This window comes from Myotis davidii, unplaced genomic scaffold (assembly GCF_000327345.1).
Source record: "Myotis davidii unplaced genomic scaffold, ASM32734v1 scaffold19, whole genome shotgun sequence".
Lineage (NCBI taxonomy): Eukaryota > Metazoa > Chordata > Mammalia > Chiroptera > Vespertilionidae > Myotis > Myotis davidii.
This window is the reverse complement of record NW_006289854.1, coordinates 685,093-701,366: the sequence shown is the minus strand read 5'-3', so window position 1 is coordinate 701,366 and position 16,274 is coordinate 685,093. Positions and strand designations below refer to the sequence as shown.

General features: G+C 39.9%; 1 protein-coding gene across 1 annotated transcript in view; it reads right to left on the bottom strand.

The window, feature by feature from the left end:
* The window catches only part of ATG2B (autophagy related 2B), a 68,968-nt gene that overhangs the window by 18,082 nt on the left and 34,612 nt on the right, over positions 1 to 16,274 (bottom strand). The window contains exons 19-31 of the mRNA XM_006762717.2: positions 12,432 to 12,589; positions 11,871 to 12,043; positions 11,266 to 11,416; positions 9,636 to 9,835; positions 9,403 to 9,483; positions 8,143 to 8,249; positions 7,891 to 7,983; positions 6,815 to 6,885; positions 6,372 to 6,448; positions 5,932 to 6,102; positions 3,890 to 4,031; positions 1,654 to 1,856; positions 445 to 671 (exon numbers count right to left, since the gene is read on the bottom strand). Of these exons, the coding sequence (XP_006762780.1) occupies positions 445 to 671; positions 1,654 to 1,856; positions 3,890 to 4,031; positions 5,932 to 6,102; positions 6,372 to 6,448; positions 6,815 to 6,885; positions 7,891 to 7,983; positions 8,143 to 8,249; positions 9,403 to 9,483; positions 9,636 to 9,835; positions 11,266 to 11,416; positions 11,871 to 12,043; positions 12,432 to 12,589 (1,854 nt within the window). The remainder of the gene's footprint in view (positions 1 to 444; positions 672 to 1,653; positions 1,857 to 3,889; positions 4,032 to 5,931; positions 6,103 to 6,371; positions 6,449 to 6,814; positions 6,886 to 7,890; positions 7,984 to 8,142; positions 8,250 to 9,402; positions 9,484 to 9,635; positions 9,836 to 11,265; positions 11,417 to 11,870; positions 12,044 to 12,431; positions 12,590 to 16,274) is intronic.

The following is a 16,274-nucleotide window of genomic DNA, read 5'->3' as shown; positions in this document are numbered from 1 at the left end:
CTATGCAGTTCTCTAGCTCAACCGAGTGATGCACATGTTTAACAACGACTTCGGGAGCATCGATGCCACTGCGTGCCGAGCTGGGTGCTGGGTGCATGGTCCCTACCTCCTGGTGCACACACTTCACTGCCCTCAGTTGCTCACACAAGCCTCTCTCCATTTCAAACCCAGGGCAGGGTCGGGTCACACTCATTTTAGTGAATGTGCCCCAACACAGGTTCTGGCACATGGTAGGTGCCCAAAAAATGTTGCTCACTGGAGAGTACATAAGTCACCACATTTTAGTAAAAATATAAACACTGCACATAAGTTTACAAAATGGAAAACTCTAACACTACCATTTACAGAGTAATACAAATGGCAGATTTTTAATACTACTTTATTAATAATTCTTCAAATGGTAATCCTGCCAAAAAAACTTACATAGAAACAAATTTAACTTACATGTAACTTTTAGCTGGAGAAGTAGGAGGGGCTGTTCCAAAATCCTTTCCTCCATAAAGATGCCAAACAAGAGAAACTTCTTTAACAACATACCGGACAACAGGAACAGGGAAGTGCAAGGGGGCTCTGCTCGCATCTGTCTTCTTAACGGGCAGACTGAAGTAATTATCTCTTATCACAATTGCATCTTCAGCCATTATTTTTACAACTGGCTCTTCTTCCTTCTCCTGAAACAAAGAAACGGGTAACACATACTGTCTTAGCTGAGTAAACACCACTGATTATGCTGCCTGTCTCAAAGGAATGTACTGATCTGCATCCTTTCTAGTGATTTTAATACATAAAACAGAATAATAGTCCTGACATTAATCATCACAGAAGATATTCTGCGTTATTAGCCAAAAAGTGGACTCTCTGTCCTATGCAAAGTACTCCATAAGGATTTTTTATAATCTATAATTTGGCTTTTACTATGTGACTGGCAATAAAGAGGCAGGTGTGTGTGTGTGTGTGTGTGTGTGTGTGTGTAGTTCTTTTATTCAAAGTCAATACTGCATTCCGAATCTGACCTACTTCGACATCCTGACCAAATTATCATGTTCTTCATAATGAGATTATCATGAATTTGATTGCTTTCACTGTTTTTTTAATTCCCCAGAACTTAGTCAAATAAACACACTCACCTACTAAGTTAGTACTAGGCAGTTTAAAACATGTATGCACTAAATAGCGATGCATTTTGAATGGGGTTCAATTCTAGCACCAACGCTTAACCATTCTGGTTAGTGAACTGTGGATTCAGCAAAAGCAGTCCATGCTTTTTAAATGTGAGCATGACTCTAAAATGGAAATTATATCAACCAACCACCAGCCTTCACATAAAGCACATCTGACCTCTCCCAGGTGTTGGACTAGCAACTCTGTGCAGTACCCCTGTCATGAAACTCCCCAGCCTTCCTACACATGGCATCTGTAGTTCAATTAACTACAAAGGAGATTTTGCAAATATAGAGCATTCTTCTCTGAGTCCTTGAGAGATGTGTCACAGAAATAGTAAAGCATAACAAACATTTACATAGCATCAATAGTAAATTACAAAACAAAGTAATTCCGAACAATAAAAAGTTAAAATCTTAATCTTTTGGGGCCTTTTATCAATTTGATTTTATGCGCTATCTTAAAGTCCCAATTATGCTATCAATTTATTACCTGAACGGTTGCCCTTGGTGCAAAGAGAATGCAAAAGTCATCGTTTTCAGTGGACACCCCTGGCACTGCGTCACTAATCAAGTGGGGGGTGAAGGAGGCATAAGTGGGGCCGGGCTCCTGGGACACATTCCCACTCTCATCTGGAAACAGGAAGAGGTCTGAACAGCATGGCTCCTGAATGTGACATTTTTCATCCAAAACACCTAGGCAGAAAGATGACAGCACTCAGTTTTGGCACATACTGAAACATCAACAACAACGTAACAAAAATAAGCATTTTAACCATGTGTCAGAGACGCAGTATGTTGAATGCTTTCACCTGCAAAATCTCACTTTTTTCTACAATTCCCCTCTGGCTGCTGACAAAAAGACTAAGAATAAGTTTGAAACTCCCTAAGAAAAGAGTAAACGATGGGCTCATGAAGTGCAGTCTCCTCCTAACTGTGCTGGAGGAGCTCAGGAATTCAGCAGCAGCGGTTAGTGGTGACTAGAGTTTGGTTTTAGCCAGAATCTCATATTGACAATCCTGTCCTGTGGGTAGAGCTCTGCAAGAAACCCATTCGACAATATTGCAAGAGCAGGGATGCGAATGTACCCAGCAACGTCACCTAAAACTACAGGTACTCTCTGCTCATGGAGGAGTGGGAAACAGCAGTCAGGCAGGCCTCCAAGTGACTCCGAGCCACAAAAAGATGGCTTCCTGGGGTGAACAGGATACCTGTTCTCAGGTAGCTCTCGGTATGAAGTTCACAAAAGAGTGCATTTGCACCAAAATCTCTACGTAAACATACATTTTTATACGATTCATTTCATATTAGATTCACCAAGGCTTTCTCTATTCAGTTATTCAAATCAATAGTTTACTATGGACTGAGAACACTAAGACGGATGAAGGGACATTTAGCTCCTAGAGGCTCACAGACTAGGCTTTAAATTCTTCTATGGCAGCATCTTGAACTTACACCTCCTTGAGTGCCTAGTACAGAACCTTGTATATTGAAGCTGCTCCGTCATTAATTACCCATTTCTACATAAGGTCAGCTGCTAACGTTTATTAGAAATGATGTGGTGCTAGGAAGCTGAGGGCTCCCATTTGCCTCCTTAGTTCTAATTTAGAATGAAAGCAACATTTAATACTAAAGTCTTAAAACATCAAAGTAATTTTTAACAATTAAGAGTTCACAACATATAGAAATAGTTAAATTCATCCAATCAGAAAAAAAAAATATTTTTCGGAGACATGCTTCAAAATGTTTAGATGCTTCCCATCTGGTTCCTCCTCCTTGCCTATCCAACTTTATTGCTTAACTAGAGGCCTGGTGCACAATATTTGTGCACTGGGAGGTGGGAGGGTCCCTCAGCCAGGCCTGAGCCCTCTCTGTCCGGGACCCCTCGAGGGTTGTCCGCCTGCCACAGGGAGCGGGCCTAAGCTGGCAGGCAGACATCCCCGCAAGGGGTCCTTAGCACTGCCACAGAGGCAGGAGAGGCTGCTGCCACCACCACTGCACTCACCAGCTGTGCCCGGCTTCTGGCTGAGTGGCGCACTCCTTCTGGGAGTGCACTGACCACCAGGGGGCAGCTCCTGCATTGAGTGTCTGGCCCCTGGTGGTCAGTGTGCGTCATAGTGACCGGTTGTTCCACCGTTTGGTCAATTTGCATATTAGGGTTTTATTATATAGGATTCTTTTCAATAAGAGGGAACATTTGCTACATAATAACCTGAGCTGCTCGGTAAGCGGGGCTCCCCCTGTCTTTGTCCGTGTCTCTTGATGTTAAGGATCTTGCCAAGATCCCTTCTCTCTCCCTTGGACATACCTAAGTCCTATCCACAGTCTGAAAGCCAACTCATCGCACTTTCACTGAAGTCTGATGCACTGATTCCAGCCCGTTCCGAATAACATTTACAGTATGTAACACCCTCTGAGGTGTTTCCTCCCACGTTATCATTTCTGAACCACTCTGCCCGGTTTAGTGCCAGTTTGCTTCACTAACCTATAAGCTTCCAGGAAACACGGCTCTGCCTCCACTTGATCTGCATCCCCCACAGCATCCTCGTCGGTGTTATTTATCTACTAGACACTCAATAAACAAAGCTGACTGACTAATAAACATCCACCAGAACTCAGACTTGTTTTGTCTTTAATGAGTTGCCTGTTGAAGAATTTGTAGGAACACAAACAATGTAAGCCTCGATGACACCACCAGGGCTTCCAGGGGAAAGCCCCATCGGCCTTACCATTAGACTGTGGTTTCACGGAGGAACTGGCCTGGTGCACTTCAATCTCCTCCATAGCATCGCTCATCAAATCTCGTAAAATCTGTTGATCTGCTTCAGGAAGTACTGGGCCTCGTGAGGACGACCGACCACCGAAATCTACCTACAGTCAAAGAAACTCATTAAAAATAACTGAAACTGCTCTAAAAAGCAAACTATTTAACATTCTTTTGTCCCAGAAATACACTACATTTTACAAAAACACCAGCAACAGAGACATACTAACTATTCAATATGCTGCCCAGAAGTGGCTCCATTTTAAGTTTTTAGTATCATCATCCTCCCCCCCACCACAACAACTACTGGCATCACCTCTAAACCAGCCCAGGGAACTGGGATTGTGAACAGGCAACATAGAAGAAGAGAGAGAAGAAGGGGAAAAGGTGCCATAAGGTGGGGGCGAGGGGATCTCACTCTGTAGAGTCTGATCTGGGCTGCCACGGCTTCTACACCTTCAAGACAGTCGGTGTGGCTCACAGCTCATTTCTTAGAGTGAATAGATATACATCAGGGCAGTGGGGCATACACAAGAGGGAAATCTCCCAAATGGTGCTTCATGGGTTCAATTCCAGCCCTGATACTTAACCATTTCGGACCACGAGCTGTGGATTCACTAAATCCACACCATGCTTTGAAATGTGAGCAAGACTCTAAAATGGAAAGATCCTATGGCAATTATCAGAGGAAAGGAGCGTGGGTGGGCGGGGGGAGAATAGGGTAAAGGAGAGATAAATGGTGATGGAGATTTGACTTGGGGTGATGAACACACAATACAATATACAGATGATGTATTATAGAATTATATACCTGAAACCCTCTGTAATGTTATTAACTAATGTCACCCCAATAAATTCAATAAAAAAGTAAAAGATAATAATAAAATGAAAAGATCCGCCGAAACCGGTTTGGCTCAGTGGATAGAGCGTCGGCCTGCGGACTGAGAGGTCCCAGGTTCGATTCCGGTCAAGGGCATGTACCTTGGTTGCAGGCACATCCCTAGTGGGAGATGTGCAGGAGGCAGCTGATCGATGTTTCTAACTCTCTATCTCTCTTCCTTCCTCTCTGTAAAAAATCAATAAAATATATTTAAAAAAAAAAAAAGATCCAATTTAAAAGGGACAATTTAAAGTAACTTTTCATGAACTGGAGAATGTTTCCATGAAGAGAGTCAACAGTAGAGGGAGTGCTGTAAGTCACTTATTAGCAGTAAGAACAGCGCAGCAGGAAGGAATCAAAGCGGCAGTGTAACATAAACGAGTGTGAGATGGTCCCGAAGGAAGGCATGCCAGCCAGCCAGCCCTCCCAGAGGCTCCTAACCTAAGGGCGCTGAGGACTCTGTTCACAGAAGAGGTGTGAAAACACCGTGGAAATAAAGAAAGCCAGGCAAATGGACACTGTTCAATCTGGACATAAAAGAGGGCAAAGAGGTGGCACACTGAACCAACAGAGCTTAACTGTATGGCTGTTTCTGCTACTAATTATGGCGAATCACCTCAATTCTCTGGGTCTTGTGTATTCACCTGTAACACAGACAATAATCTCGAACCTCTGTATCGCACTGGGTTAAGTGAAATCACCCGAGAAAGTATCTACACTGCCACCCCGTTTCCAGTATAACAAACACGGGAGATGATACTATGTGAGTGCTGCAAGTCTCCTGGTAATAATCTGTTTTCTCATAGCACTTTTGACATACTTGCATATAACAAGCTCTTACATGACACATGTTTCCTTTCTCTCCCCAGGACAGATGAAAATAACAAGTTAAAAAAAAGTGTCATGTTGGTTGAGAAGATTAATAATGTTCTGAAACGAACAATATCAATTTTCCAAAAAAGTCCATGGAAGCCCCATCCTCTAAAGGTAGCGAATAGATAGATGATTTTCCGTTTCTGTTCTGCCTTATGCCTGTCGTGAAGGCCTTGCTGATGTAAACATGTCATCCGTGAGGCTGGAATGGGGCAGAGGGAGTTCGTTCTAACAAATGGCGTTGCCGACTGTACCGTGGTCTTTCTTTGAGGGGCTCCTGCCTTCACCTCCGCCTTGTTGGCTGCATGTAAGTCGCCATAGCTTGCAATGTACTGAATGAGATTCATTAAAGCAGCACAGGAGTCTGAGCACGTTCTGATATGGACAACGTCGCTGGAACAGTGTAACTCAAAGCGTGAATCAGTCTGGACACAGCACAGGAAAAAAGGATGAAATGTTTTCCAACCAAGAGGCCAAATTTTCCTTTTTTGTATAGTTTTACATTAAATAAAATATAACAATTTGTCTTATCAAAGGAAATGTGTACTTATAACTCAGTCTTCATTTTAAATATTCTATTTTTTTACCAAAATTAGGGTAAGTGAAAAAATAATTCTACAACGAAGTCGATGCTCTTTTAGTCCCTCCTATAAAAAAAAGACAACTAAAACTTCCAATTATTTTAATAACTTACTTTCTCTCCATCAGAATCAGACTTCACTGCAGTTATGGTTAATTCTAAAAGCCCCATATCCATCACACGAACATAATCTAAAGTTTTAAAAAAGAATTAACATATGTTTGAGTATAGCTTTTTAAAAATACTACCCAACACCTAATAAAACTAGCATCTCTATAATTCATGACAGGCAGTGCTAAAAATATTTCTAATGTAACAGAAATATAGTTCATCCTACAAAAATCCTATGACTTATTTTAGTTAGAAACAAAACTTGTCTTATATTAGAATATATATAATTTGATGCACTTAAGGACATTACAACTTCAAACTGATATTTAATAAAATCCTTAGTTCACTGGCATTTTTCCAAAGTTAAATGCTTTAAAAAAGTCACACACACAAAATAAAAATAAAAAAGCATTCCTCTATTCCAGATTTTGCTTTTTCACTGTTACCTCTATTCAGATTTACAGTGACAGTGTTACACTTGTCAGACAGATGTAAAGCAGCTTCATCCAAGATTATTCTGAGGGGAAAAAAGATAAAGTCAATATCTAAAACACTAACCTCAAATATATGCACTTGATCACTATATATGTTAGTTGTATCATTCTTTCTGACATAAATATTATCAAAGTCACATGCAGCTTCTAACTTATAAATATCATGTCACATTTTTTTAAAACTCGGTGCCAGAAATATTTAAATGATGTAAAGAATGGGATTAAATCATCTGCTCAAATTAATTCTGAATTTTTTTAATAGATGTCCAAATTCACAAGTTTTAAATTATGAAAATGAAATGTACCAGGTATTATGGGAAGTTTATATATCTACTTTAAAAATTAAACTAACAGCCGAAACCGGTTTGGCTCAGTGGATAGAGCGTCAGCCTGCGGACTGAAAGGTTCCAGGTTCGATTCCGGTCAAGGGCATGTACCTGGGTTGTGGGCACATCCCCAGTGGGGGATGTGCAGGAGGCGGCAAAATATATTTAAAAAAATAAAAAATAAAAAAATTAAACTAACAATCTCGAGAATTATTTCCTCCCTAAAAATGAAATAGAGTAGTGAATAGAAAAGGTGGGATGAGCCCTACCTAGCCAGTTTTGCTCAATGGATAGAGCGTTGGCCTGCGGACAAAGGGTCCTGGGTTCGATTCTGGTCAAGGGCACAAAACTCTGGTTGCAGGCTTCTCCCCAGCTTAGGCCCTAGTCAGGGCTTGTGCAGGAGACAACCAATCAATGTGCTTCTCTCACACAATATTTCTCTCTGTCTTTCCCTCTCTCTCCCATTCTCTCTAAAAGTCAGTGGGAAAATATCCTTGGGTGAGGATTAACAAAAAAGAAAGAAAAGGAAAGGCGGGACGAATCATCTGAGAAAAAACTGAAAACGGGGAGAAGGGGCATGACTATTAGTAAAACAATGCTGATTTTAACAAAAAATTGAGAATCTAATCAAAGGGTTTAGATCAAACAGTCAGGATGTTTTGAACAGCTGCATTTAGTGTACAAAGAAGTTCACACAGGTACCTGAGCGTAGAAGACGATTTGTCCAAGGCAACGCTACTTGAAATGCTGAATGTTTCAACAGTAAGAAGAGATCGGATTGGCAAGTGAAGAGGCCTACCACCAAAAAGAAATTTCAGAATATCAGTCTGCTGCGACAACAGAAACTCCTCTTAAAGAGCATTTTGAAACTTAATTCTACTGAATTATGCATTTTCCCCAAAACTTAATACATATTTTAAATAAAATTTTATTTTGTCCCATTTATGAACTAACCTATAATCAAGTGCACAGCTCCAGAGATGAACATGAAAAGTCGTAAGCGAAGTTGGAGGATTATATCCCAGGACAGGTTCATCAGCAATGTTCAGGAAGTTTATAATCTATAATCACAAAAATATAAAATTCCCTGCTTTAGAAGAAAAAAATTCAAAACTAGAATTTGAAATAAAAAGGCCCATCCAACAACAGCAATGCTACAGAAATCTTAGAAAAATCGTATCTTATGAAACTAATAAAGTATGTATAAATTGTTTCCACATTATTTTGTTTGGAACAGGTCTTGAAAAAAATTTTGTTTTCCTAAAGACTGCTTAAAACTGTCCCATCTGGTTTTCTAAATAACCCATTGCTACGAGAAGTTCTTTATCCTTAATTTATACCTTAATTTATACCTTAATTTATAGCTGAATCTGAAAACCAGTCCCTCTCACTAACATCTTTTCTCACATATTTCTAATCTAAGAAAACAAGGAGGTGAGGCTAAATCTCTCCCTTATAGCCAGTTCAGTGCTCATACTGACCATTTCTCTACCCCGATTTTACAGACGTAGATAAACAGATAGAGATATACATATTCTAAATAATATCTCCTCATGTTTCTATACATAGATAGGTAGACAGACTATCTTATTTCCTATATGCTTTTATTAAAAAGTCTTCTAAAAACATTCAAGTTTTAAATAATTTATTATTTTCCCAGCACACAAAAAAGTTCCCCTTTCTAAAAAAAATGAACAAGAATCAGTACACTATTTTTTATTCTCACATAGAGTTAACTTCTCACCCAAAGTTTCCTGTGAAAAAATAATCAACTATATGTCATTAAGCATATACAATTATTAAACTGGAAATTAATTACAGAAATTCTTACAAATGCCTTAAGCCATGTTATTGGCTTAGAGAATAATTCTAAAATTATGGCACTTAAAGGACACATGTTATACGTGCAAGTCCACACATCCTTTATTGCTCCACGTGCCAGGCGCTCTACAGGTCCTGGATTCAGGATGCCTTCCCTTTAATGGCATAAAGGATAACTGTGTTTGAAATGTTTAGGGACCAAACTCTGAGGTAAAAGGCCAATCACATTCTGGAGTGCTGACAATGTTCTATTTCCCAACCTAAAAGGTGGTTATGCAGGAGTGTTTGCTTCGTGATAATTCACTGAGCTGAACATTTGTGGTCTGTGAAATTTTCGATACGCATATGCCAATATAAAATAAAAAAGACTGCCTCAGACACACAGCTTCTTACCTGCTCATGCCAGCTCAGCCCGGAAGGGAGTACTCTGTGCTGGAGAGTGGCTCCTTTCAGCCCCACAGCGATGAGAAATTCCTAAACAGCAGCACAGAGAGTTACACTCACCACCTGCACACCCTCTAGTTCAAAAATTGAACACAAAATAAATGTGTTGCCTTTTATGCAATCACTTTAGCGAGTAATCAAACCAATGGCACGTATTTGGTATAAAAGTATAAAATACAGACCTTTGTATTGGACTCTGACTTATCAGACAGTATTTTAACAGCAGCAGAGAGCATATTCAACGTGTCTCCTCCAACACCCTCTGAAGAAGCTCTACTGAGGCCATTTTCTTCAGAGCAATAAATGGTAGGTTCCAACCAGTGTGGGCGTGTGGCACTGGGCAGCCGTACTTCTGTCGGAAGAATCACTCCATCCACTATGCCTACATCCAAAGGGAAGTGAAAAGATAACAAAATGATTACTTGAAATTAGCTCATGGACTTCTGTAACTGAAAACAAAAGCCATGCACTTCCACTGAATACAACATGATTCTGGTGGCAAAATGAGCAAGAACCGACTTGGCATTAATGACCCATCCCTCCCTCTATACTAATGTTCATATGCATGATAGTACCCAACTTCAAAAAAATTAAGCTTTAAAATGTTAGGATAATTAAACTTAAATGGGAAAATCTGGTAAACGTTAAGAATGTACAAGTGCCCTAGCTGGTTTGGCTCAGTGAATAGAGCGTTGGCCTGCGGACTGAAGGGTCCTGGGTTAGATTCCAGTCAAGGGAATATGCCTGGGTTGCGGGCACAATCCCCAGTAGAAGGCATGCAGGAGGCAACTGATCAATGATTCTCTCTCATCATTGATGTTTCTATATATCTCTCCCTCTCCCTTCCTCTCTGAAATCAATAAAAATATATTTTTTAAAAAAAGAATGTACAAGTATCTAATGTCTATTTACAAAGGATCACAGGAAATGTGCTCAAAGAATGGTAAATTCTGTGTCTGTTACCAAAAGGAAATACTGCTTGAGAATAAAGAATGCAAAATCCCATAACTGCCCTAACCCATTTGGCTCAGTGGATAGAGCGTCGGCCTGCAGACTGAAAGGTCCCAGGTTCGATTCCGGTCAAGGGCATGTACCTTGGTTGCAGGCACATCCCCAGGGGGAGGTGTGCAGGAGGCAGCTGGTCGATGTTTCTCTCCCATCGATGTTTCTAACTCTCTATCCCTCTCCCTTCCTCTCTGTAAAAAATCAATAAAATATATTTTTTAAAAATCCCATCAACTGATCAAAAATAGATAATAAGATATGGTACATCCACAAAATGGAATATCATTTGGCAATAAAATGAATGAAATACTGATACACCTCGATAAACGTTGAAAACATAATACCAGTCACAGGACATTCTAATCATATATTGTATGATTCGGTCCATAGATAACATCAGGAATAGACCCATAGAGACAAAGTAGAGCAGTGGTTGCTCAGTGCGGGGAGATGGGAGGCTTTTGGGGGGGGTTCTAGTTAAAGAGTTCAGTTTCCTTTGGGGGTAAGGAAAATGTTCTAAAGTTTATTGTGATTATGGTTATACAACTCTTTGAAATATTAAAAACTACTGAAATGTATACTTTAAAAATGGGTGAATTGCATATGCTATGTGAATTATATCATATTGCAAAAAAGAATAGTCAACTTCTAATTCACAATAAGTATTATTTTGCCAGTGGAATCAGAACACCCCACAGAAATCATTTCTAATATCAGAGCTGTGTTCTCAATAGATTTTCATTATTAAACAAAATGTGAAGATGTCTAAACAGAAATGAAACACACACATACTAACATTTGTCCTACCTTTGTGGTACAGACTGAAGGTGCTGGAATGAAGGCAGATGTAGTGCTTGTCATCGAAACCTTCATATTTTGTCACACAAAATAACGTGCCACTACTGAACTCTAACCAGAATTCACCATGCTTGTTTTCCAAAAGATCTCCATTCTCTTGCTAATAAAAAGATGGGAAAACACAGATGTCACTATTTAATGCAGAAGCCCTGGGAGAGCATCTCTCAGGTTGCAGCCAAGTGGCCTGACTCTGAAGCCACCTGACATGGGGACACACCAATTAATAACAACATTCTTGTTCAGTGAAAAACTGAACAAGTACATGGGGCCTCTTCTGTCAGAGCCCCTGGACTCCGCCTCCTTCCAAAGGACAAATGACTAGTTATCATCTCGGGAGCAGAACAAGCATGTTTCCCACAAGAAGGTGTAGATAACGTTTGCCTTCTGAGCTGCACGAAAGGCAGCTTTCCAGAGTTGCTGTCATCGTGCCCTGCCTTAGAAAGCGGGCTTCCTCATTGAAACTACTCCCCGATCCCTCAATTACAGGATGTGTTATCGTGGCAGGCTTAAATAAGGTGCACTTGAAGGAACACTTGATATTTGTAAATCTTTACCTTTACGTCTGTAAACACCGACATTAATCCGTGATTAATACTCAGAAGAACGGAGAGAAAACTCTGCGAGTTCTTATTCTGAGAGTCGAGTTTTTTTTTCCTACGGGAACGATAGTTGGGATCAAGAGTAGAAAAATACTGCAAAGTCTCCTCCTCTGATCCACTTTCCTCATCTGTGAGAAATAAGGGTCACAATCACATGGTTCTGACAGCTTCTTTAAAAAACTAGCAACCTGAACATTATCATAAGAATATTTATTTTACAACCTGTTCCTTTTTACTCAGAATCTGGTCTGACAATAAAAATGTCCATGCTGTGTTTTTTCATTTTACCACTGAACTTCAGACAATGCATACACTATCACTATAAAGATATTATCATTAATTAATAACAACATTCTCAATATGCAGAGAGAAGTGGGGAAATATAAATTACTAAAAGATATTATAAAATATAAATGAAAATCATCAAAGAAACATTTTTTAATCCATCAACTGAAAAGGCTACTACTTTATTGCTAAACTAGGCAGTGACATCCAAACAAATGTAAGACATATTACCATAGTGAACTGTAGATTTAAATGGACTAAAACTGTCCTTGTTGAAGGTATTGATCAGTTGACTGGCTACTGACAGCCCAATACCATACGAAATATTTTCAAAAGTCTCCACTGGTGAAGGAGCTGTTGGTTCCCACAGCAGCAAGTCATTGAAGATCCTATAAAGACAAAGCTGAAAAATAAGTACATAATTCCTAGTTCAACTAAAGGCAAACTAAAGAGCATCCCTTTAACAGATCGCATGAATAAGAATTTTCTAACTGCTGAAACAGAAATTAGATCTTACAAAAGTTTTTACTTAAATATCAATTATGTTCCTAAACTGGAAAGATAACAGACATGGCTATAATTTGTACCATTAGAGACCTAATTAGGTGCCAGCCTACTTTTACCTGTGTTACACACATTAAATTACATACATCTAAATGCACTTTAAAGAAGGAAGTTAAAACTTTTGAGAAAAAAATGAGAACAGAAAGAAGACTGTTCACACACGAGAGCACTCTGTGAACTTTCACAGATCGTGCACTGCCTCACTTGACCCTCCCACCAACCCTGTGGGCAGCCAAGGGAGACTCCTTACTCTCACTCCACTCTTGAAGAACCTGCCTCATAAAGGCTAAGTGACCTGCCAGAAAGCAGATTCATTGGGAAAATCACGTGAGATGAAGAATGCATGCGGAACAGGGAACAGAGAAAGGAAATCTTTCTAACTAGCAGGCTAACCAAGTCAATACTGGTGACTAATGGGGTGACCGATGTCAAGCTAGGCTACTACAAGACCCTACCTTTAAAGAAATATCTGTCACTACTCACATGTCTGTCTGCCCTTACCCTCCCGTCATCACCCATGTCTATGTGTCTTCATGCAAACAAAGGCGTCACAGCAGCGGTTCTCAACCTGTGGGTCGCGACCCCTTTGGCGGTTGAACGACCCTTTCACAGGGTCGCCTAAGACCAGCCTGCATATCAGATATTTACATTATGATTCATAACAGTAGCAACATTACAGTTATGAAGTAGCAACGAAAATAATTTTATGGTTGGATCACAACATGAGGAACTGTATGTAAAGGGCCAGAAGGTTGCGAACCACCTTTTCACAGTGTCCTCTAAGAGGCCTTTTGTTAGATTTGGACCTGTAGCATCTCCTTCACACACACAATTCAAACGCAGCCCCTAGAACATGTTACTGTACTTTCTTGTTTCCTGGCGGTAGCCCTCGGAGAGAGGGGCCTGTGTCTTGGTCATCTTCATCCATGCCGAGCACAGTGGCTCTCACAGAGCAGGCAGTGCTGATGAAGGGAACAGTGTGTGACTCACAGAGGCAGAGGGACTGCCAGAGGCAGACTCATCGTAAAGCCTAGTGTGAATTCCAAGCAAGGTGCCAAGCGATGAGGTAGCCCTGCCCCTTCCTGTGAGAAGCCACTTGTCTAGGAACTTCCTGGGCCGATTCCTGAGCTTCTGAAGCCCTAGAAAGTATAAGCCAGGACTGAGCACTGTGGCTCACAGGGACTGGAATCCCCACCCACAAGGACCCTTTCTGGAACATCTCTAGGTGGAAGACTAGGGACAGAAGGCAGAACTGTGTCTCAGACACACTGAGACTGTGCCCACAACTGTGTGGTGTCCATCTGGCTCATGGCTTCTTGGGCATAGTTATTAAAACAAAAGAGTTCAAATCCAGTCTTATCTAAACTCCTATATGTATAAATAATGAAGTGAATTTTCTCAGGAAATGGTCTTCCTTTCCTTATTCCCTACAACTATTCTCTTATCGTCATAAAGAGAAACTATTACTTAAAATAAAACCTGGTGTTCACAGTATGTAAATAAAACTTCATAAGATTTTACTGTTTTTCGTATTTATATTTTGGTGGTGTTTTTAATAACAAGGAAGAAAATATGAGATATTTAAGGATACTTCACCATGATCCTGTGGCTATGAGCCTGAGATATAATAGAAGCTCAATAAATACTTAATAAACCCAGCTAGACTCTTTTTTATATTCTATTCTAAAGGGCTATTAGCACAGAAAAAATTCTCATGTTCCGCAGACTGACACTATCTTTTTAAAAAAGCTAGTTGACCAAGGCACTAAATCAGTGATGGCGAACCTATGACACACGTGTCAGAGGTGACACACGAACTCATTTTTTTGGTTGATTTTTCTTTGTTGAATGGCATTTAAATATATAAAATAAATATCAAAAATATAAGTCTTTGTTTTACTATAGTTGCAAATATCAAAAAATTTCTATATGTGACACGCCACCAGAGTTAAGTTAGGGTTTTTCAAAATGCTGACACGCCAAGCTCAAAAGGTTCGCCATCACTGCACTAAATGAACAAACCAGTATTTTAAATGTATGAAGTAAAAATAAAGCTGGTTATAACTCCTGTTCAGAGAAATGTTTTTAAGTATTATATGTTATATATACATAGACATATATACACATATATGTAAGGGTGTGTATGTACATTATGGAGAACCCTGGCAAATCTTGAATGGGATCTGAGGACTAGATGTTAGCAATGTATACTATATATGCCCTCATTTTGGTTGGTGAACTGTAGTTATGAAAATGTCCTTGTATGTGGGAAATATACACTCAAGTATCAAAGTTGAAGGGGCATTAGGGCAGCAATTTACCCTCAAATGGTTCAGGGAAAAGTTTTTTCCTATACTTGCAACTTCTCTGCAAGTTTAAGAATGTTTAACATTTTAAAAAATAATATTAATTTTTAAATTTATAAATATATACAAAGCCAAATAAGGGGCAAAGAATTCACACCCAAGGAATTTCCACGTGTGACTTACATGATCCACAGGGGGGAGGGGCACTTGGTGCTCACCTAACTCAAGGGCCTGAGAGGCCAAGTAGGCAGAGTAAAAGAGAAGAGAACCCTCCTAAGCAACCCTATTGAAGCCACTCCCGGATGGACAGGTCCTCTCCAGCTCCCCGGTCTAAGCAAGTTCTCTGACATGATGATGGATGTCCCACATGCTGACTGCTGGCTGCTGGGACAGACCACTCTCTAGCACAGCTGAGAGCTCCCCCCACCAGTTGAGCCCTATGTTTTGTCTCTTCACCACAGGTCAGTGGTGTTTGGCCTCAAGTTTGCTCATCCCAGCTGGATTTATTATTGTAAGGATAGTTTAAATGTTGTGCTAACTGATGACTTTTAAGTATACAGACTGAGGTGGAAAAACTCTTAAAACTTGGAAGGACTCTGCACTCAAATTGTTTTGAAACTTTTTTTTTTCACTCCACTTCAAAGAAACTGAAACTGAAAATTGTAGACAAAGCCTTCTGGGTACACATTATGCAAAAATTCCAACCAGTGAGTCATACTAAAAAATAAGCCTTTTCCTATACTTAAAAAGAAGTGGTAAATAAACATATATTTAAATTACAGTTTAAGGCATGTATCACTGTTCTAATGTCCCAATTTAACCAACAACCAATTAACACCGAAAGAAAAAAAAAGTGAATTAAGCCCTTCTGCCCTGTGAGCTGGGCTTGAGCTAGTCATTTCACTGTGCTTGGGTTAGCCTTGCACACTGCAGGCTCTCAGGAGACACTCCTCAAGTATAAAATAAGAACAGTCTAGAGATCAATAGTTTCCAAACTTCAGATCATCTGTAAACCCTAAGTTAAAAAAATTAGGAAAGCTCTCTAATGTGAATTGATAAGTTATATGCAACTTTTTATAAATTATGCATATCTACACTAATAAAAGAGAAACATGGTAATTGGCGTACGACCGCTACCCTTTTCATTGGCTAATCAGCGAGATATGCAAATTAACTGACAGCCAACATGGCGGCCGGCAACCCG